We start from the raw sequence: 22,828 nt of genomic DNA, 5'->3' as shown, positions 1-22,828 counted from the left end.
ATATTTTAACAAAGCTAAGTTGGTTAAGAAATCTCGTTATGGAGATTGCAAAAGAAATGCAAAATAAGCATGATTTATATTTATTGTGAGTTTTTTTGTGCTCCTATGTTTTCCTTATTTGTCACAAACCTTTAAAAGTTTCCTGTTTAAAAAAAAAATGAAGATCCCCTCTTGCAAGCAAATGAAGCAAAGCTTGCATGTTAATTCAGTGCTCTTCCATTTAATCAAACCATTCTGAAGATGGCAAGTCGATTCTAATAACTGGAAATCCAGAATCATTTTTGGGAAATATAGTTCATAAGATTGACAGGATATGGGGGATAGCATTTTACCTTATTTTACAAATAGTACAATAAATGATTGACAGTGGTCAAAATTGATAGATTGATTTTTTTTGTGGCATTCGTCTTTCTATTCATTAAGCTTGATATTTTGTCCTGAGCTGGTCTGTACAGATGCAAGGATGCTGGTTCTGGTAAATTTTTTGTTGTAAATTCCAATCTCTCCAAATTATAACCATTAATTGTGGTTTATTTTCAAGATCTTGATGATGCCCAAATTTTGGCCCGGCCTACTCGAATAAGGCATTATTCTCAGAGTGAAGAAAACACCTCTGAAGTATTTAGCACTGTACGTGAAGAGCAGCCAATGCCACGAAGCAGCAGTACGTCTGATATAATGGAACCATTCATAGCTGAAAGAGCTAAAGGTGCAGTTCCTGTCATTGACAGCTCATCAGTTCCTTCAAGTTTGCAAAGATCTGCTGAGGTGTTCTCATTATCTAAGTCCACTGAAAGTCACTTCACAGATGCACACAGTACAGAATGCTCTTTGGAAGTTGGTGATAGTATTTATGATCATCTTTGTCATCTTGTAGGGGATGTAGAAACAGGAACATCCTATTACGAGTACAGTCAGCGCTCAATAGATGACAGTGAGGCAGATTTGCTGTCTTCCATACGGAAGTATTTTAATGAGACTGTTCAAGAAGCTGAGCACACCAAACAGAAATTGGGAAAGGACAAAAATAGCATTCCCTTAAACGAAAATGTTGAGTTCATGGTAGGTGAGACAGACCTGGACTGTCTGGGGCTGGTTAGAGTGTACCATGCTACTAGTCAGGATATAATTATAGGAGGGAAAACTGAAGCACAGGTAAAAATACAGGTCCTGGATAATGCTAGAAACTCTCTTCCATGTTTAGAAGATGATTATTTGAGTATTACTACATTTTCTACTGGAGTAAAGCAGTTTCCAGAGACTAATCTTGAACAGCATAATTGCAAACAACTTGAAAGCTTTGAACAGGGAATTTCATCACAGATGGAGTCAGAAAATCCTGATTTCAAACAGAGGAGAAAAGTCTTTACTCGCCAGCTGGCAACTGAGGTAGATCATGGAAAAGTGGTAGTATCAACGGATCAGCAAAGTAAAAGGAAATCACTAGCTGATACCGCTTGTCAAATTTCTGCAGTCACAGAACTTAGCAATAAGATAACTGACGTACATAGCATGTATCCATATAAGATTCCACACGGTACCACAATTACTGACCCACTTAAAGCTTTAAGTGCACAAAAATCTTCAGCTAACCGAGAAATCACTGCAGCAACACCAGAGCCGCAGTACTTAAGCATAGCAAATAAGAAAAATAATAGCAGTATGCATGTTAGTTTTAGGCCATCTACTGAGTCTGTACAGTTCCACAGCCCATTGGACAATAAGGAAGCTCATTGGAAGTTGAGACTTCGAAGACTTAGTGGTTTCAGCAGTGGCTCTTCTGCACCAACTGATTCAGTGAAACCTGGTGTCTATAGGCCTCTGGACGCTAGAGTTTCTCATAATGAATATAAGAACCGGAAATCAACGTTGATTACTGCTGCAAGTGCCCCAATGCTGAAGGGAAGTGCAGGTGGTAGTCAGGGGACTGGTCATGGAACACTTAGGTCCTGTAGCTTGCAGGAAGGAGTGCAGCAACAGAGTTCCCCAGGTGGTGTTTACAGAACTGTTGTACACGCTTTTTCAAAGTCGAAGGCAAATGTTTCCCCACAGAGACAGAGAAAAGTACCAGCAGAGGCTCCACTGAGGGATCTATACAGTCATGTTTTGGGATATTTTGGAAGGAAAGTTGCAGGTGAGCACTAACAGTGTGCAGCGCACAAAGGAGCACCTGTTTGGCTTGATGCAACTGAAAAGCTTTAAGCAATCAAATAGCTTGGGGATGATCACTGCTTTACCTGTTTTGGTTTTGCATGCGCTTTTGATTAGCTGGTATGTCCTGGCAAACATTTTGTTTCTCCCCCCACAAAATTCATACTAATGCCTCTCTTTTTTGTGTGCAGGTTTTCAGTTGTTAATCTTTGACAGTAAAATTATTTGTAGTTGGTTGTGGTAGCATGATGAATTTGCATTAATGCATTTTACATTGTTTTAAATGTTTTCAGCACTAGGGGGCAGACTTTGCAAGTATAGTGCACAAAATCTTAATAGATTCTGATATTGAGAAGTTACTTGTGTTTCTAAAGGTGTATTTCATTCGTTTGACTTTTGAGGAAATAAATTTGTAAGATGAAATCATTTATAATAAAGTTTTAAGGTATGGTTATAGAAAAATAACAAGTTGAGAATTCACATTCATGAGATCTTGGGATGAAAAATATGTTGACCGTTTAGGCTGTAGTAAAATTTCTCTTCCATCAAAGATTAAAAATTGTTAACCTCTACTAACCTTTTAATATAAAATATGCTAATACTAACTTGAGATTACCTCTAATTGCACACGGTAAGGATAGGACAATTCATATCTTGGGGAACTGCATGATTTGGCAAGTAACCCTTGCAGTGCTAAATTCCTTTTATTGCTTTGATTGGTAAATCAATTGTACTTTTGTGTTAATTATGAAGTTGTGTTATTGTGTTTTTAAATGCCTTATTTGCTTTCAGTCAATAAGGAAGACCCGAATCAAAAACCTCGACCTTTCAGCACTGATATTGGAAATAGTAATCCCAACATCAGTGATCTTATGGATGAGTTTATAGCAGAAAGATTACGAACTGGTACTTCAGTGGTAAGTTGGCTTGCTCTATTCTATTACAGTTGTACTTATAATAGCTACTAGTAGCAATTCTGTGTCTGTTCTGTATTCTTCCCACATTGCTGTTTCCTGCAGCTGTGCAGCAGGAAGAGTGTATAATCAGGCAGGCAGACCTTTCTATATCGTTACATTAAGTGAACCTCTATCATGGCCAACACGACTCTAAGCTTTTATCGAAATTGATGTTAATATGAGGGAAAGTGAAAATGACATTTTGGTAAACTCCAGGGTTTTTTATCCACTGGATATTTTGGGCGGCACAGTGGCGCAGTGGTTAGCACCGCAGCCTCACAGCTCCAGGCACCCGGGTTCGATTCCGGATACTGCCTGTGTGGAGTTTGCAAGTTCTCCCTGTGTCTGCGTGGGTTTTCTCCGGGTGCTCCGGTTTCCTCCCACAAGCCAAAAGACTTGCAGGTTGATAGGTAAATTGGCCATTATAAATTGTCACTAGTGTAAGTAGGTGGTAGGGAAATATAGGGACAGGTGGGGATGTTTGGTAGGGCTATGGGATTAGTGTAGGATTAGTAAAAATGGGTGGTTGATGTTCGGCACAGACTCGGTGGGCCGAAGGGCCTGTTTCAGTGCTGTATCTCGAAGCGAAGAAGCTAAGGCTTGCTAGACCCACCTGAGTGAACATTCTGATCAGTAACAAAAATATTATGTGCTCAGTAGAAGTGCTAGTTATGGGAACATTAAAATGGTATGTGTTTACTTAATAAATGTAATCAAATTAGCATACATTTATTTATTTGGTGCAACATCTTCGGAAACATTAATGGGATGAACAGTTTGACATTGTATTTTTTTTTTTAAAGAGTTAATGGATTCCTGTCCAAAGACAAAGTGCCTCCATGCAGGGACAAGTTAGCACAAAATAGAGAATGTTGTTGAGTAACAGGACTACTGCAGGATACCTGTCCACCTTAAACAGGAAGGCGCACAGTTAGCGAGGGAAGGGTACATAAATTGAGGTTAACTTGAAGTGATTCAGATGGACTCATTTTGGAATTTTGGTCTAATATCAAAAAAAACAATGGCACATAAAAATCTGTGCACTGCCATTGTTCTATATTGTGCCTGTTTTCTGCTTTGATAGGCCAACAGGTTATTGCTATTACTGAACACAAGTAACAAAGGCAACTTTAAAGTTTAAAAATTATTTCTTCCTCCACACACAAACTCAAAATTATCATCTCTCATAGGAAAATCATAACTTTTCCCTTTTAAGATTTTTGTGCAATCTGGTGACTTTGCACACTGCTTTTGTATACTTTTTTTGTTGTGGGCCATGATCTGGTAATCAGCACAGAGGCACAACTGTCTCTCATATCAAAAAAGTTCATAAATACGTTGGTATTTTTTAAAATTTCTAATGTATTTAAAACAAAAATGAAGCAAAGAGAAACTTTGAAAAAATAAAATATTTAAATTCCTATTCCAACATTCTCTGTAAGATACTTTACAACTTGATTTTGTTTTATCTCATCTTATCCTTTCTGTTTTGGGGATGCTCAGTTTTTCTGGGGTAAATTCCATGGGCATCAGCAATTTTCCAGCATTTTGCCAAATGTTATACTTTAGTGCATGAGCCTAGGTCACAAACACCTGTAGCATCGCAACCAGGATTAGCTAATGCAGCATAGGTCAGAGATTGAATGCAGGCTTTTGTGGTATGGTACATTAATACAACGGTAAGTGGTACCTTTACCCATTAAGCCAATGGGTTTGTTTTGTTTCAAAAAATCCAAGTTAGCAATAATTTCACTGCAGTTTCATATTTAAACTCTGTGCAAAACTAACTAACTAACTATGGGCGGCACAGTGGCGCAGTGGTTAGCACCGCAGCCTCACAGCTCCAGGGACCCGGGTTCGATTCTGGGTACTGCCTGTGCGGAGTTTGCAAGTTCTCCCTGTGTCTGTGTGGGTTTTCGCTGGGTGCTCCGGTTTCCTCCCACATCCAAAGACTTGCAGGTAATAGGTAAATTGGCCATTGTAAATTACCCCTAGTGTAGGGAGGTGATAGGGAATATGGGATTACGGTAGGGTTAGAATAAATGGGTAGTTGTTGGTCGGCACAGACTCGGTGGGCTGAAGGGCCTGTTTCAGTGCTGTATCTCTAAATAAAAATAAATAAATAAAATAAATAACATAGAACAGTACAGGCCCTTCGGCCCACGATGTTGTGCCGAACATTTAACCTACTCTAATATCAAACTAACTACCTACCCTTCATTCTACTATCATCCATGTACCTATCCAAGAGTCGTTTAAATGCCCCTAATGGATCTGCTTCTACTACCACTGCTGGCAGCGCATTCCACGCACCCACCACTCTCTGTGTAAAGAACCTACCTCTGACATCTCCCCGAAACCTTCCTCCAATCACCTTAAAATTATGCCCCCTGGTGATAGCCCTTTCCACCCTGGGAAAAAGTCTCTGACTTTCCACTCTATCTATGCCTCTCATCATCTTGTACCCCTCTATCAAGTCACCTCTCATCCTTCTTCGCTCCAATGAGAAAAGCCCTAGCCCCCTCAATCTTTCTTCGTAGGACATGCCCTCCAGTCCAGGCAGCATCCTGGTAAATCTCCTCTGCACCCACTCTAAAGCTTCCACATCCTTCCTATAATGAGGCGACCAGAACTGAACACAGTATTCCAAGTGTGGTCGAACCAGGGCCTTATAGAGCTGCAGCATAACCTCGCGGCTCTTAAACTCAATTCCCCTGTTAATGAAAGCCAACAGACCATACGCCTTCTTAACAACCCTATCAACTTGGGTGGCAACTTTGAGCGATCTATGGACATGGACCCCAAGATCCCTCTGTTCCTCCACACTACCAAGAATCCTGTCTTTAAGCCTGTATTCCGCATTCAAATTCGACCTTCCAAAATGAATCACTTCACACTTTTCCAGGTTGAACTCCATCTGCCACTTCTCAGCCCAGCTCTGCATCCTGTCAATGTCCCGTTGCAACCTACAACAGCCTTCCACACTATCCACAACTCCAGCAACCTTCGTGTCATCGGCAAACTTGCTAACCCAGCCTTCCACATCCTCATCCAAGTCATTTAGAAAAATCACAAAGAGCAGAGGTCCCAGAACAGATCCTTGTGGAACACCACTGGTCACCGAGCTCCATGCTGAATACTTTCCATCTACTACCACCCTCTGACTTCTATGGGCCAGCCAATTTTGTATCCAAACAGCCAACTTTCCCTGAATCCCATGCCTCCTTACTTTCTGAATGAGCCTACCATGGGGAACCTTATCAAACGCCTTGCTAAAATCCATATACACCACATCCACTGCTCTTCCTTCATCAATGTGTTTTGTCACATCTTCAAAGAATTCAATAAGGCTTGTGAGGCATGACCTGCCCCTCACAAAGCCATGTTAACTGTCTCTAATCAAACCATGCTTTTCCAAATAATCATAAATCCTGTCTCTCAGAATCCTCTCCAATAATTTGCCCACTACCGACGTAAGACTGACTGGTCTATAATTCCCAGGGTTATCCCTATTCCCTTTCTTGAACAAGGGAACAACATTTGCCATCCTCCAATCATCCGGTGCTACTCCAGTGGACAGTGAAGACGCAAAGATCATCGCCAATGGCGCAGCAATCTCTTCCCTCGCTTCCCGTAATATCCTTGGGTATATCCCGTCTGGCCCCGGGGACTAATCTGTCCTCATATCAATCAAAATTTCCAGCACATCCTCCCTCTTAACCTCAACCTGTTCGAGCATTTCAGCCTGTTCCACGCTGTCCTCACAAACGACCAGGTCACTCTCACTAGTGAATACTGAAGCAAAGTATTCATTTAGGACCTCCCCTACCTCCTCCGACTCCAGGCACAAGTTCCCTCCACTATCCCTGATCGGCCCTACCCTCACTCTGGCCATCCTCTTGTTCCTCACATAAGTGTTGAACGCCTTGGGATTTTCCTTAATCCTACCCGCCAAGACTTTTTCATGTCCCCTTCTAGCTCTCCTAAGTCCATTCTTCAGTTCCTTCCTGGCTACCTTGTAACCCTCTGGAGCCCTGTCTGATCCTTGCTTCCTCAACCTTAAGTAAGCTTCCTTCTTCCTCTTGACTAGCTGTTCCACATCTCTTGTCATCCAAGGTTCCTTCACCCTACCATCCCTTCCCTGCCTCATCGGGACAAACCTATCCAGCAGTCGCAGCAAGTGCTCCCTAAACAACCTCCACATTTCTGTCGTGCATTTCCCTGAGAACATCTGTTCCCAATTTATGCTCCCCAGTTCCTGCCTAATAGCATTGTAATTCCCCCTCCCCCAATTAAATATTTTCCCATCCCGTCTGCTCTTGTCCCTCTCCATGACTATAGTAAAGGTCAGGGAGTTGTGATCACGATCACTGAAATGCTCTCCCACCGAGAGATCTGCCACCTGGCCTGGTTCGTTGCCAAGCACCAAGTCCAACATAGTCTCCCCTCTAGTCGGCCTATCTACATATTGAGTCAGGAAACCTTCCTGGACACACCTGACAAAAACTGCTCCATCCAAACTATTTGCACTAAGGAGGTTCCAATCAATATTAGGGAAGTTGAAGTCACCCATGAAAACAGCTCTGTTACTTCTGCACCTTTCCAAAACCTGCCTCCCAATCTGTTCCTCCATGTCTCTGTTGCTATTGGGGGGGTCTATAGAAAACTCCCAACAAAGTGACTGCTCCTTTCCTGTTTCTGACTTCCACCCATAATGACTCAGTAGACAAACCCTCCTCGACGACCTCCCTTTCTGCAGCTGTGATACTATCCCTGATTAACAGTGCCACTCCCCCACCTCTTTTACCTCCCTCCCTATTCCTTTTGAAACATCTAAATTTCGGAACATCCAACCTCCATTCCTGCCCCTGAGATATCCACGTCTCCGTAATGGCCACAACATCGTAGCTCCAAGTACTGATCCATGCTCTAAGTTCATCACCCTTATTCCTGACTCTTCTTGCATTAAAATAGACACACTTCAACCCATCATACTGGCTGCAACTTTGTCCTGACAACTGTCTAACCTTCCTCACAGAATCTCTGCACTCTGTATCTGCCTGTTCAACAGCTACCCCATCCACTGATCCGTGGATCAGTGTTGTTTTGTTAGAAACTAATTTAGTTCCATGCATTGCTTTTACAAATTTATTTGAGAATTTCTGCAACAATGCTGCCTTGAGGACTTACGGTATGAGTTCAATCAGGAAGTCATGTAGTTAGTTGATAACCAGCTGATGGTGCAAATTGTTACAATTAAAGCAGGTTAAAGTATCAGTAACAACTACTTGCATTTATATAACCCTTTTTAATGTAGTAAAATGTCCCAAGGCACTTCACAGATTGATTATCAAACAAATTATTTTCTTAGATACACTTCCACCCTTAACTATAACATAATTAAACCATTCAGGCTGCATCAATTTGATATGCTTAAGGGGGATAAAAAAGTAATTTTATTTTTTGTACTAGAATGTTTTGAGAAGAGGAAGCAGTCCTGGTAGTTTGGAAGTGCCAAAAGACCTTCCTGATTTGTTGAATGGACAGAATCAGACACGGCCAGTAGATGATCCAGGCGTCCCATCAGAATGGACTTCTCCAGCCAGTGCTGGAAGCAGTGATCTCGTTAGTTCTGACAGCCATTCGGATTCTTTCAATGCTTTTCAATATGATGGACGAAAATTTGAGAGTAAGTATATTCCCATTCTGGTATTTCTGGTCAAGTTTTGAGGTGTGTTGATTGATTGATATTCCTAACGCTGCATCACTTACTGTACCTCCTGAAATAAATGTTGCTTTTCAAAGTAAATAACTGCAGCTTTGGTTTGATTTTGAATTGAGATGTTGTGAACATTCTTTCACCTCTGGAAGTGGAGACCAAATTTACCCCAGATTGATGGATTGTGGGTCTTCTCTCTCACTGAGCTATTTAATGTACCAAATCATTTTTATGGCAAGTCACAGTACAGTAATTTATAATGCAAAACAAGTGTACTATTATACACCTGGGACATTTACTGAACTCTGCGCTGCCAGCTCATTCAAAAAGGCCATTTTGATGTGCAAACATTAATAATAGTTCATGGGGTGCACTTCTCAAATTGGGTTAAAGCACTTATTATTAGGACAGAATGGAAGAGATTTCACCATGCATCTTGTCCTGTTATAGCATCTGTCAGTGCTTGATGTTCACTCTCCATGCCAAAAATGAAAGAGAAAATTATATCAGTCACCTAAGCATCCTGTGCATACAATAGGAGTCAAGCCAAGCTTAATGGAATCTGGCTAAACTATGTGCTTAGTACGCATATAAAATTGTCATCCTGATGTAAAGAAGCAGTACTGCATGTAGGTCTCTATGTGGTGCAGACACTATGAGCTGAATGGCCTCCTTCTGGGCTGTACCGTTCTATGATTTCTGTGTCCTATATATCTCCAGGAGCTGTACTATTGTACCAGTCACCTATTATTTTTCTCTAACTTAAAAGGTTGCATTGTGTTCCCCGGGTTGTACCTCTTTTGTATTGGGACAAAGCCTTTAATCTCCACAGCAGTAGATCAAATTAGAAAGCTGTTCTGTTAGAAAATGTATTGCATTCTCTAGGCAGCCATATATTGAAACTGGAGTTACTGAGGTTAATGTGTCTGGCAACTCCTGGTTGTTGGTTGCCAAGCATTCATAGCAGCATTTAATACCTGGGAATCAGCAGTGTAAATTGAGGTGAAACCTGAGCCAGCCCGTGCTTGTTGTACTGTTTGAGACTGAACTCGCCAATGCTTTTTCTTGATTCATTCGTGGGATGTGAGCGTCGCTGGCTGGGCCAGTATTTATTGCCCATCCATAATTGCCCTCGAAGGTGGTGGTGAGCTGCTTTCTTGAACCGCTGCTGTCCTTGGGGTGTAGATACACCAACAGTGCTGTTGGGAGTAGCGCTCCAAGATTTTTGACCCAGTGACAGTGAAGGAATGGTGATATAGTTCCAAGTCAGGATGGGGTGTGGCTTGGAGGGCAACTTGCAGGTGGTGGTGTTCACATGCATCTGCTGCCCTTGTCCTTCCAGATGATGGTATCGTGGGTTTGGAAGGTGCTGTCGAAGGAAGCTTGGTGAGTTGCTGCAGTGCATCTTGTAGATGGTACACACTGCTGCCACTGTGCGTCGGTGGTGAAGGGAGTGAATGTTGAAGGTGGTGGATGGGGTGCGAATCAAGCGGGCTGCATTGTCCTGGATGGTGTTGAGCTTCTTGTGTGTTGAAGCTGCACCTATCCAGGCAAGTGGAGAGTATTCCTTCACACTCCTGACTATCATATAAGGTAAAGGCAATCAATGCAGAGCCACAATTGCAAGCAGGTGATTGTGGCTGCATCTAGAATGACATTAAAGCTTCATCAGTACTGAGTATCTTTGGAAGTACACACCCATACATTTTTTTTTATTTCCAAAATATACTTCATGAAAATCTGTAAAAAAAAAAAAATACATTGCCAAACAGTTTCAAACAGCACCAAAAAATACAAACATTGCAAGGGAGATCAGTTTCCTTCAATACAATCATGAGTTGCTTCACAACCCTTCCATTTCACATTTGTCATGCCAATTACATTTTTACATTTACAGCAAATGAAAATTTTCCCGATACAGTTCGAGGGGTTTCCCATGGGTCCAGCCCCTCAGTTCAGCTTGGTGGGGGGACCTTACACTGTGGTCTTTCCCCATTGAGCCTTTGCTGCGGCTGCCCCAAGCTTTAGTGCGTCCCTCAGCACGTAGTCCTGGACCTTGGAATGTGCCAGTCTGCAACATTCGGTGGTGGACAACTCTTTGCGCTGGAAGACCAGCAAGTTTCGGGCAGACCAAAGGGCGTCTTTCACCGAATTGATAGTCCTCCAGCAGCAGTTGATGTTTGTCTCGGTGTGCGTCCCTGGGAACAGCCAGTAGAGCACAGATCCTGTATTACAGAGCTGCTTGGGATGAACCGCGACAAAAACCACTGTATCTCTTTCCACACCTGCTTTGCAAAGACACATTCCAGGGGGAGGTGGGCAACCGTCTCTTCACCACCACAGCCACCGCGGGGGCATTGCGCGGAGGGGGCGAGACTTCGGGCGTGCAAGAAGGATCTGACGGGGAGGGCCCTTCTCACCACCAGCCAAGCTACATCTTGGTGCGTGTTTGAAAGTTCTGGTGATGAGGCATTCCGCCAAATGACTTTGGCGGTCTGCTCGGGGAACCATCCGACAGGATCTTCCATCTCCTTTTCCCGTAGGAATTGAGAACGTTCCGTGCAGACCACTGCCTGATGGATCGGTGGTCAAAGGTGTTTTCCCACAGAAACTGCACACCCATACATATAATCCAGATAGATAGCTAAACCAAAGTGAACCAATTACAACCACAACCCCGCCCCAGAGAATGTGTTTGGTAATTCTAGGGCAATATACATTGAAATCACCAACAACCTCCTCAATATCTGTGGCCTATTCAATTTTTCCTGATCTTAAACAAATTCTAGGCGCATCTGACTATCTGAGAGCCAGCAGATTCTTGATGCAGACTTTCCAGCAAATATGCAATAGTACTTTGCTTGGATCTTTTGATTCCCTCAACTAGATTTCCAAAAACTTTTCACAAAGTCTTGTAATTTTTTGCAATATCCTTCCGTACATCATGGGATTATAGGACAAATGTGGAAAGACTGGAGAAGTTGTGGTTGTTCTCCGAACAGAGACGGTTAAGGGAGATTTTAATAGGTGTTCATTGTTACATGTGGTTCTGATAGAGTAAATGGTGCAAAACTGATTCCACTGGCAAGAGAGTTGATAACCAGAGGAGCAGAGATTTAACGTAATTCCCAAAAAAAGTGAGATGAGGAATTTTTTTTTAATGCAGTAAGAAACATAGAAAATTTACAGCACAGAAGGAGGCCATTTGGCCTATTGTGTCTGTACCAACCAAAAAAGAGCTATCCAGCCTAATCCCACTTTCTAGTTCTTGGTCCATAACACTGTGTGCTTTGGCACATCAAGTGCAGATTGAGAATTTGTTTTTTAACTGCAGTGACGATTTCTGCACAAGCACCTTTTCAGATGGTCAGTTGCAGATCCCCACCACCCTGTGGGTGCAAAACTTTCTCCAATTCTACTCTAATCTTTTTGCTGATTATTTAAAATCTATGTCCTCTGGTTATTGCCCTCTACTAAGGGGATTAGGTCCTTCCTATCAACTCTATCTAGTCCCCTCAATTTTATGCAGTTCTGTTATTTCTCCTCTCAGCCTTCTCTGTTCCAAAGAAAACAACCCCAGTCTTTCCACATAGCTAAAATTCTCCATTCCTGGAAAGATCCTCATATACCTCTTCTGTGCCATCTCTAGTGCGATCACATCTTTCCTTTAATACTGTGACCAGAACTGCATGCAGCACTCTAGCTATGGCCTAAGTAGTTTCGAAGTGATCTGGAGCGCACTACCGTTAAGGATGGTTGCAGCGGGTTCAGTAGTAACTTTTAGAAGGGAACTGGATAAATACTTGAAGGGGAAATTGCAAAGAAACTTGTTGAAAGCAACTGGTTAAGCTGCAATCGAGCCCTGCATGACTATCAAACATACCTAAAGATGGTGTGGTATTGCCAGCACACACATTGCTAGAATGGACTGTAGAACGCAAACAATGCTTCCATTGCTGACAACTATATTAAATGTAAGCAAACAATGTTCATTATTATGAATAAGGAGCTTGGCTTTTTTAAAACTATTGCTTTCAGAGGGTATGATGAAAGCACATTCAATATGAATGGAAACACGGTATTGTGCGTAAGAATGATTAACAAAGATTAACAGATGATAAAGCAGAATTGATCGCTTCAAAACATCTGAAAGATTGGAACTGGTGTGAAAAGAGTTAACAAAAACTAAAACATCAGAAGAAACAAAATCTGAGATTAGAAAGGTTAAACTGGAATGGAGGTCGTCAACCAGAATATAAAAGCCACCTAATAGATTAGCTTCATAGCTTACCTATATGATAAAATGCACTAATCATCTTGTATAATTTTACGTTAATTTGAATTGATGGAAAGTGAAATTTAAAGAAAAGCTATAGAGAACCATTTAGAAGATTTATTTGAGGTGTGCAAAATTGTGAAGGATTGGGATACAGTGGATAGGAAGGACTTGCTTCCATTCACGAGATCAATAACTGGGGACATAAATTTAAAGTAATTGTCAGAAGGATTAAAGGGGAATTGAAGAGAATTTTTTTCCACTCAGAGGGTGGTGGGGGTCTGGAACTCACTGCCTGAAAGGGTGGTAGAAGCAGAAACCCTCATTGCATTCAGAAAATACCTGGACACGCACTTGAAGTGCTGTAACCTACAAAGTTGCGGGCCAAGAGCTGGAAAGTGGGAATAGGCTGTATTGCTCTTGTTTGGCAGGCACAAGACACGATTTGCCAAATGGTGGCCTCCTGTGCCATAAAATTTCTATCCAAAGATTGGATTTGTTTGTTAATTCACAGGATGTGGGCAGCACTGGCAAGCCCAGCATTTATTACCTATCCCTTTACAGCTGAGTTGCTGCTAGGCCATTTCAAAGGGCATTTAAGAGTCAAACGTATTACTGTGGGTCTGGGTCTCGCAGGTCAGACTGGGTAAAATGGTAGGTTGCCTTCTCTAAAGGACATTAATGAACTAGCTGAGTTTTTACAACAATCCAGTAGTTTCATGTCACCATTGCTGACACGAACTTCTAATTCCATATTTATTTAATTAATGAATTTAAATTTCCCAGCTGCTGTTGTGGGATTTGAACTCTCATTTTCTGATCATTAGTCCAGGCCTCTAGATTAAACTAGTTCATTAAAATAACTACTATACCGCTGTATTCCTATTGAGGTTAAAGCATCATTTTCCCAACCCTAATGCAGATATTTTGAATGAAAGCTTGAGAAATGCTGCAATCTGTCTCCTGAGTGCAGTTGTTCAATCACCAACAATTTTTTAACAGAATTTCTCTCATTTGCACAAGCAGCTCAGAATGGAAGTCTCTACTTGGGGAACAGGAAGACACCATGATAAACATCCCAAGGGTAGAATATTTGACCAAAGATTCAGGGTCCAAGATGAGTATTTTAAACTTAAATAAGAGCAATTATGAGGGCATGAAAGCACAGCTAGCTAAAGTGAACTGGCAAATTAGGCTGAAGAGATGCAGTGGCAGACATTTAAGGGGATATTTCAGAATACCAAGTGCTGGAAGGTGGGATTATATTGGGCAACTAGCTTTTTCAGCTGGCGCAGACATGATGGGCAGAATGGCCTTTTTCTGTGCCTTAACTTTTCTAAGGTTCTGTTTGCTTTTGTCTACTGCCACACCAATCTGAAGAAAGACATTTTCATTATTTTAGAAGCTCAAAGCATCAGGTTACTGTTTGTCTCAGGTAAAGCAATTTTAGAAGTCTGACAGTCAGTGTGTTTGCTATTATCCACCCAAATCTGGCGTCGCAACAGTGAATAGCTAAATAGAGGCTTGAGTGTTTTCTGTGCAAGGGTAGGTTCACGATCATTTCATTGCTGCTTCGAGAGCACTTCTGTAAGGTTATGATTGATATTTGAGAAGTTACTACATAAAGTAATTCAAACGCACTCTATATTTGATCTAGCTTTGTCCAGATTTGACTGCTGCATGCAATTATATCCGTCAGATCTGTGGCAGCAATTTATATGATTTCTCTGCAAGGACCTACCATCACCCAAGTCCCTCCATAAACTGGTATTACTTTGGCATATTCAAAGTATGCATAGAAAGCTAAAATAGGGAGAAATAGGATAATTATTCATTCTTCAAGTAATCTGCATCTTCCACAAGATCTTACTGAAGAGTTTCCTCTGGCCTTGTGGTGTTATCGGTCTTGGGATTTGCTAGTTTGTTTCTGCTTGCTTATTTCAGGTCAGAATGAACTGGCACAATGCTTCAGTTCCTGGTGCTTTTATAGGGTGTGTGAACAGAGATCATGTGCAACATCATAGGGTTACTTTACACAGATGCTGAGGTGCATTTTGACATTTTTTCCAAATGCAGCTGATAGGTATTTAGCCAGTTTCTCAAGTCTAATGGTTCAGTTCATTACATATAATGTAACTTAACTACTGTAGCAGAAATTAAAGAAAATCTGTATTACGTAAATTAGTTTCAAGAATATTTTTTCCCCAATTCTGCTAGTCTCAAACTTCACTCAGTTTCCAGTTAAGGAGTTTAGCATCTGCTTCTCTGTTTATCTGTTCTCAATGATATGCTGAACTGCCTATATGTCAATTGTGCAACTGGTTTTCTAAAAGCTTGCTGCTAGAACATTAGTATTCTTCTGGTAGTTCCCTTCATTTGCTTTTCATCTCTCCCTCCAAAAAAAACTTGATCTAATTGTCTGCAATAAGGAAACAATAGAAAGTAAAAAAAATTGGATAAACAAAGTTGCTAAAACATGAACATTTTTAAAGAGAATACTCATTGGGCTGGCAGAATGGACCTTTGTATGTTCAGAATACCAGCTGAGCTGCTTTGTTTATTTTTGTACATGATTTTTGGTTCTATAAAAGCAAAATCAACTTTCGCAAACACTTTTGTATTCATTTTTAGTTCCTACTTTCTTTTGCATCTCTAAAGTTCAAGTTTTTTTTTAATGGTTTGCACAACCTTCGCAATCATGCTTCCCTGGGATTTCTTTTGCTTAAAAAGGGGGTTCATAATATTCGTCATTTTTGGTTTTGTTATAGGCTTTAGCTTTGGCAGTGAAACCATTTCTACTGTATACACTGAAGCAGATCTAGGACCACCATGGCAAACTGATGGGGAGCAAGAATTGGCGAATTTAACTGCCATGCAGATTGATTCCGAAACTAGCAGCCTCAATCTGCAGACCACTTCTGCTGACACAGTTACAATCACAGGTGTGTTGTGCTTCCTGAGGAAAGATAAAAGTAAGCTGTTGATATATTAGCACAGTCTTATTCTATTCCTTCTCTTGTCTTTAGTTTAGAGAGCATTCATTTTTAATCTTGCTACTCTTTTTTTGTAGTTTAAAAAAAAGTTGCAGTATTTTTCCAGTATTGTATAAAAGTATTTTTTTTTTATTAATGGGATGTGGGCATCACTGTCAAGGTCAGCATTTATTACCCATCCCTAATTGCTCTGGAGTAGCTGGTGGTGAGTGGCCTTATTGAACTACTCCAGTCCATGTAGTGATGGCACACCCACAGTGTTGTTTGATAGGGAGTTCCAGGATTTTGACCCAGCGACAAATGAAGGAGTGGCAACATGCATGCAGTTGTCCTACCATTTTACCAATTCAAGAGAACAGGAGGAATATTATCCGTGTTGGTGATTGAATTGTTCCAGAGAAAAGCAGGCATTGAAATTTCAAGAGTCAACATGCTGCACAATGGAACTGTGCAGATTCAGTATTCCCAGTCAACTGTGTGCCCGATCCAGTTGGCTTCCAATATCACTTCACTATATAGGATGAAATTATTGTAGCAAATTGTTGCTGGTCGTCTTTTGATACATTCTTGGGAATAGATTACTTGCCCTGACATCTGGAGTAAAATCTCTGAAATAGGAGGAAGTAAATTATTTTATTCGGTCAGGAAAATGTATAACGGAAGGCGATGAGAGTGAACAAAACAATGTAAACAGCTTTGCTTTCACTTTATATTTTTTTAAAAAAGCAGAATTTTGGAGACTGCATTCATACAGTAGTATTGACCATTTTGGAACGCGCATTGACGTTGGTGTAGCCGAATATAAGTATGGGAGTAAACGGGCAAAATATCGAATTGCTTGCCTGTTCGTTGTAAATCAGTTTTGGAAAAGGCTGCTAAATTGAGCCCTGTGCTCTGGGTGAACAGTCCATCTTCTGGGGAGATTACCTGCAACAGTGCATCCTCTATTAATTCAGTTGCAGTGACGACTTTTGGTTATGGAGAAATCTGTGGGCTGGATTGTGTTGCCTTCCAGTATAGAAAAATAGAAATGTACACTTATCAGTAGAATCCCTCTGCCTTATTGCTCTCAATTACATGATGCCAACACTGTTGCTTGCTCTTTTGGAAGTAGGATAGATTGTGTTTTTGTAGATATTTGAAGAATATTTCTGGCCTCTTACCCACTCTATATCTTTTCATTGAAAACTGTTGGTGAGACATCAGTTGTCTCAATTTCTCTGCACCCCACCCCCCTCACTCCCTCTAACCTGTGCCTCTCTGAACTTGCTGCACTCGATTCTCTCAGGTCTAACCCCGACATTGTCATCAAACCTGCAGACAAGGGTGATGCTCTACCTTGCAGAGGCTTAGCGCCAACTCTGAGACTTTTTCCTCCCTCCCCCGAGACCATGACCCCACCACCGAACATCAAGCTACTGTCCACAGGACTATCACTGACCTCATCTCTGGAGATCTTCCCTCTACAGGGAACATCATCCAACCTCATAGTTGCGCAACCCGGACAGCCCGCTTCTACCTCCTTCCTAAAATCCACAAACAGAATTTCCTGACAGACCCATTGTTTCAGACTGTTCCTGCCCCACTGAATTTAATTCTTATCTTGACTCTCTCTTTTCTCCCCAGTCAAGACTCTTCCCACCTACATCCATGACTCTTCTGACGCTCTAAGTCATTGTGACAATTTCCAGTTTCCTGGCCCTAACCGCCGTCTCTTCACTATGGACGTTCAATCTGTCTACACCTCCCTCCCCCACCAGGACGGTTTGAGGGCTCTCCGCTTCTTCGTTGAACAGAGGGCCAACCAGTCCCCATCCACCACCACCCTCCTCCGCCTGGCTGAACTTGTTCTCACATTGAACAATTTCTCCTTCAACTCCACTCACTTCCTTCAAGTAAAAGATGTTGCTATGGGTACCCGCATGGGCCCTAATTATGCCTGTCTTTTTGTGGGATATGTTGAACATTCCTTGTTACTGTCCTACTCAGGCCCCCTCCCCCAACTCTTTTTCCGGTACATTGATGACTGTATTGGTGCCGTTTCCTTCTCCCGCCCTGAACTGGAAAACTTTATCAACTTTGCTTTCAATTTCCACCCTTCTCTCACCTTTACATGGTCCATTTCTGACACTTCCCTTCCCTTCCTCGACTTCTCTGTCTCCATCTCTGGGGATAGGCTGTCTACTAATATTCATTATAAGCCCACTGACTCGCACAGCTACCTCGACTACATTTCTTCACACCCTGCCTCATAGAGTCCTAGAGAGATGCAGCACTAAAACAGGCCCTTCGGCCCACCGAGTCTGTGCCGACCATCAACCACCCATTTATACTAATCCTACATTAATGGCAGGATCCCCAAAGACACATTGTACAGCGAGCTCGCCACTGGTATCAGACCCACCAACCGTCCATGTCTCCGCTTTAGAGACGTCTGCAAACGCGACATGAAATCCTGTGACATTGATCACAAGTCGTGGGAGTCAGTTGCCAGCATTCGCCAGAGCTGGCGGGCAGCCATAAAGGCGGGGCTGAAGTGTGGCGAGTCGAAGAGACTTAGTAGTTGGCAGGAAAAAAGACAGAGGCGCAAGAAGAGAGCCAACTGTGTAACAGCCCTGACAAACAAATTTTTCTGCAGCACCTGTGAAAGAGCCTGTCACTCTAGAATTGGCCTTTGTAGCCACTCCAGGTGCTGCTCCACACACCACTGACCACCTCCAGGCGCTTACCCATTGTCTCTCGAGCATAAGGAGGCCAAAGAACATTAATGTCATATTCCTTACCGCATCCCCACCTTCCCTCAATTCTCCTACCACCTACCTACACTAGGGGCAATTTACAATGGCCAATTTACCTATCAACCTGCAAGTCTTTGGCTGTGGGAGGAAACAGGAGCACCTGGCGGAAACCCACACGGTCACAGGGAGAACTTGCAAACTCCACACAGCCTCCTATAAGGGCTGCATTCCATTCTCCTAGTTTCTCCTTCTCTGCGCATCTGCTCTGATGATGGAACCTTCCACGACAGCACTTCTGATATGTCTTCCTTTTTACTCAATTCCACCCCCCTGCTGTGGTTGACAGGGCCCTCAACAGTGTCCGACCCATTTCCCTCACCTCTACCCTTGCCCCTTCCCCTCCCAGAACCGTGACTGGTTTCCCCTCGTCCTCACCAGCCTCCACATCCAAAGGATCCTGCTCCGCCATTTCCGCCATGTCCAGTGTGATGCCACTACAAAACGCATCTTCCCTTCCCCTTCCCTCCCCGTCAGCATTCCAAAGGAATCGTTGCCTCCGCGATGCCCTGGTCCACTCCTCCATTACTCCCAACGCCTCGTCCCCTTCCCACGCATTCGCAGGAGATGTAATACCTGCCCTTTTACCTCCTCTCTCGTCACTATCCAAGGCCCCAAACACTCCTTTCAGGTGAAGCAGCGATTTACTTGTATTTCTTTCAATTTAGTATACTGTATTCACTGCTCACAAATTGGGTAGACCAAATGCAGATTGGGTGACCACTTTGCGGAACACCTCCGCTAAGTCCAAAAGCATGACCCTGAGCTTCCAGTTGCTTGCCATTTCAAGCCCCCCTCCCCCCCCCCACCCCCCCTGTTCTAATGCCCACATATCTGTCCTGGGTTTGCTGCAGTGTTCCAGTGAACACCAACGCAAGCTCGAGGAACAATATCTAATTTACCGATTAGGCATGCTACAGCCTGCCGGACTGAACGTTGAGTCCAGTAATTTCAGAGCATGACGGGCCCCCCTTTTTATTTTAGTTTTTCTTTTTTCTTTTTTAATTTGTTTTTTATTTTAATTTGTTTCATCATTCATTTTTTTTTTTACCATGTGCCTGCCCACTTTTTTTATGTTTGAGCTTTGGGCCAGGGCTGTTCATTTTTCTGTCAATTAACACCCTCTCTGCACTAACGCTTTGTCTTTCAGCACACCATTAACATACCGTTTGCCTTTGCTCCATGACCTTCTGGTCAGTTGTTCTCCGTGACCCTGTCCTATCAACACCTTGCCTTTTGTTATCGCTTGCCCCACCCCCGCTTTATTTGTTTAAAACCTATTACATTTCTAACCTTTGCCAGTTCTGATGAAAGGTTACTGACCTGATATGTTAACTCTGCTTCTCTCTCCACAGATGCTGCCAGACCTGCTAAGTATTTCCAGCATTTGTTGTTTTTATTTCAGATTTCCAGCATTTGCAGTATTTTATTTTTATTTATTGAAGAATATTTTGTTAAGACCAGTATTCATCAAATATACAGACTGGCGAACATGTCCCAAGATGGGCGAGCGGACTATTTCCACTGAACTTGCACACAATAGTTCAATTTTCTGCACGAGTGACATTCATGAAAACTGCATTTCTTGAGAATAAAGTAAAATGGATTGAGAGATTCACGCCAGAAAATTCTGTCCGCAAATAGTCTTGAAATTGAAAGAAAATGAGAGGGTCTTAAAATGGAACTTGTCCTGCCAGTATTTTGACTACTGTTCTAGATTATATGCGTACACTGCAGTCCAGCATAGTTGTTAATTTATGTAGTTTGGACATTTAATGTTTTTTATGGGTGCTTGTATGTGCTTTGTGTTATTACCAAGTGATATTGCCTTGTTTTCAATTTGTTTTTGTCTCCTATTGTAGTCTTCTCAGTTACTGTAGTCTTGTTTAATTCTTTAGGCTCTGAAAGTGCTTCTCCAACCCACTCAAGCGCATGTTCAAGATCTCAAACACCCTCTCCATCCACTTTGAATGTTGATCATGTGGAACAAAAAGACTTACCGCTGGAGGAAAAACTGCACCATTCAGTCTTGCAAACTCCTGATGACTTGGGTATTACTTGCACAGTTAATTCATTTGAAGTTGAATATGTAGCATGTTCCAAAGTTTTAGTCTTGATCCTACAAAGGAAACTGCTAACATAAAACATATTAAATAACATGTATATACCTACCTTTTGTATGAGATGTTTGACTGGTAAGACAAGACACTCAGTAAAGAAGCTATTGCGTGATCATTTTTATTTGAGTACAAGAGCTTGGTGCAATTCATATTGCGTTGGCACTGTTCTATGTGTTATTTTTGGGAAATAAAATGTATTAATCTTTTTGTATACGTTCTGAGATTGAATTTAAATTTTGAGAATTATAATGTGCATTGCCAGTTTTATAACTTGAAATGTTGTATTGAGCAGAAAATAGTGAGTTTCCAAATGAAGATTGCAGTGTGATGGCAGGAGGAAGTCTCAAAGGATGGCATGAAGATGTTGCTACAGTTATGTGGAGACGAATGCTTGGCATTTTAGGAGATGTCAACTGCATTAAGGATCCTGAAATTCATGCACAAGTCTTTGACTATTTATGTGAACTATGGCAGAATTTGGCCAAGGTAAGCAGTTAACTAATGTTGTCTCCAATGGTTAGCAGTGCTACTGTGGAATCAACTTTCCACCTAAGTGATTTTTGACCTTGCGTCTATCCTGGATAAATACATTTTTTTTAAAAAGTAGCACACAGCAGCGATTTATATATTAAAAATTATGTTATGAATCCAAGGTTGAGTAGATAAAGTTTTAATTTTACAGAAGCAGGTTGAATTTTTTGTTATATTCATTCATAGGATGTGGGCTTCGCTGGCAAGGACAGCATTTATTGCCCATCGATAACTGGTCGAGGTGGTGGTGGTGAGCCGCCGCCTTGATCCACTGCAGTCTGTGTAGTGAAAATACCAACAGTGCTGTTACGTATGGAGTTCCAGGATTTTGTCCCAATGACCGTGATAGAAGAGCAATATGTTTCCAAGTCAGGGTGGTGTGTGACTTAGAGGTGTTCCCATGCACCCACTGCCCTTGTCCTTCCAGGTGGTAGAGGTGATGGGTTTGGGAGGTGTTGAAGAAGCCTTGGTGAGTTGCTGCAGTGCATCTTGTAGATGGTACACACTGCAGCCATGTTGCGCTGTTCGTGGAGGGATTAAATATTTAAGATGGTGGATGGGGTGCCAATCAAGCTGGCTGCTTGGTCCTGAATGATGTCAAGCTCCTTGAGTGTTGAAGCTGTACTCATCCAGGCAAGTGGAGAGAGTTCCATCATACTCTTGACCTGTGCCTTGTAGATGGTGGGAAGGCTTTGGAGAGTCAGGAAGTGAGTCACTCATCACAGAATACCCAGCCTCGGACCTGCTCTTTCACTCACAGTTTTTCTGTGGCTAGTTCAGTTAAGTTTCTAGTCATTGGTGACCCCAGGATGTTGATGGTATAGGATTCAGCAATCCAAATGCCATTGAATGTCAAGGGTAGGTGATAAGACACTCTTGTTGGAAATGCTCATTGCCTGCCATTTGTGTGGCACAAATGCTACTTGCCACTTACTAGCCCAAGCCTGAATGTTGTCCGGGTATTGCTGCATGCAGGTATTTCATTATCTGAAGTTGCGAATGGAGCCGAGCACTGCAATCATCAGCAAACGTTCTTGATGTCAGGGACAGTCAGTCTCGTCTCGCCTCACCTTACTAGAATTCAGCTCTTTTGTCCATGTGTGGACCAAGGCTGTAATGAGGTCTGGAGTTGAGCGCTCCTGCTGGAACCCAAACTCAACATCGTTGAACAGGTTAAGTAAGTGCCACTTGATAGCACTGTCAACCTTCCAACGCATTGCTGATGATTGAGAATAGACTGAAGGGTCGGTAATTGGTTGGTTTGGATTTGTACTGTTTTTTTTGTGG

At 42.2% G+C, this 22,828-nt stretch overlaps 1 protein-coding gene across 7 annotated transcripts in view; it reads left to right on the top strand.

Annotated features, from left to right (window-relative positions):
* Positions 1-22,828, top strand: part of ralgapa1 (Ral GTPase activating protein catalytic subunit alpha 1) — a 382,583-nt gene that overhangs the window by 128,716 nt on the left and 231,039 nt on the right. For 4 of the 7 annotated variants that reach the window (XR_010975714.1, XM_068039278.1, XM_068039279.1 and 1 more), the window contains exons 17-22: positions 542-709; positions 2,944-3,068; positions 8,580-8,796; positions 15,871-16,044; positions 20,789-20,941; positions 21,303-21,496. Coding sequence is in view for 6 of the 7 variants with exons in the window: in XM_068039278.1 (XP_067895379.1) it covers positions 542-709; positions 2,944-3,068; positions 8,580-8,796; positions 15,871-16,044; positions 20,789-20,941; positions 21,303-21,496 (1,031 nt within the window). In the remaining variant the exon portion in view is untranslated. Of the gene's footprint in view, positions 1-541; positions 2,135-2,943; positions 3,069-8,579; positions 8,797-15,870; positions 16,045-20,788; positions 20,942-21,302; positions 21,497-22,828 lie in introns of all 7 variants that reach the window. The other 3 variants (XM_068039277.1, XM_068039282.1, XM_068039283.1) reach the window with 3 other exon arrangements.

Source organism: Heterodontus francisci, chromosome 9 (genome assembly GCF_036365525.1).
Source record: "Heterodontus francisci isolate sHetFra1 chromosome 9, sHetFra1.hap1, whole genome shotgun sequence".
In the NCBI taxonomy this organism is placed as follows: domain Eukaryota; kingdom Metazoa; phylum Chordata; class Chondrichthyes; order Heterodontiformes; family Heterodontidae; genus Heterodontus; species Heterodontus francisci.
Note: the sequence above shows the minus strand (reverse complement) of the source record. Positions and strands in the feature narration are given on the sequence as shown.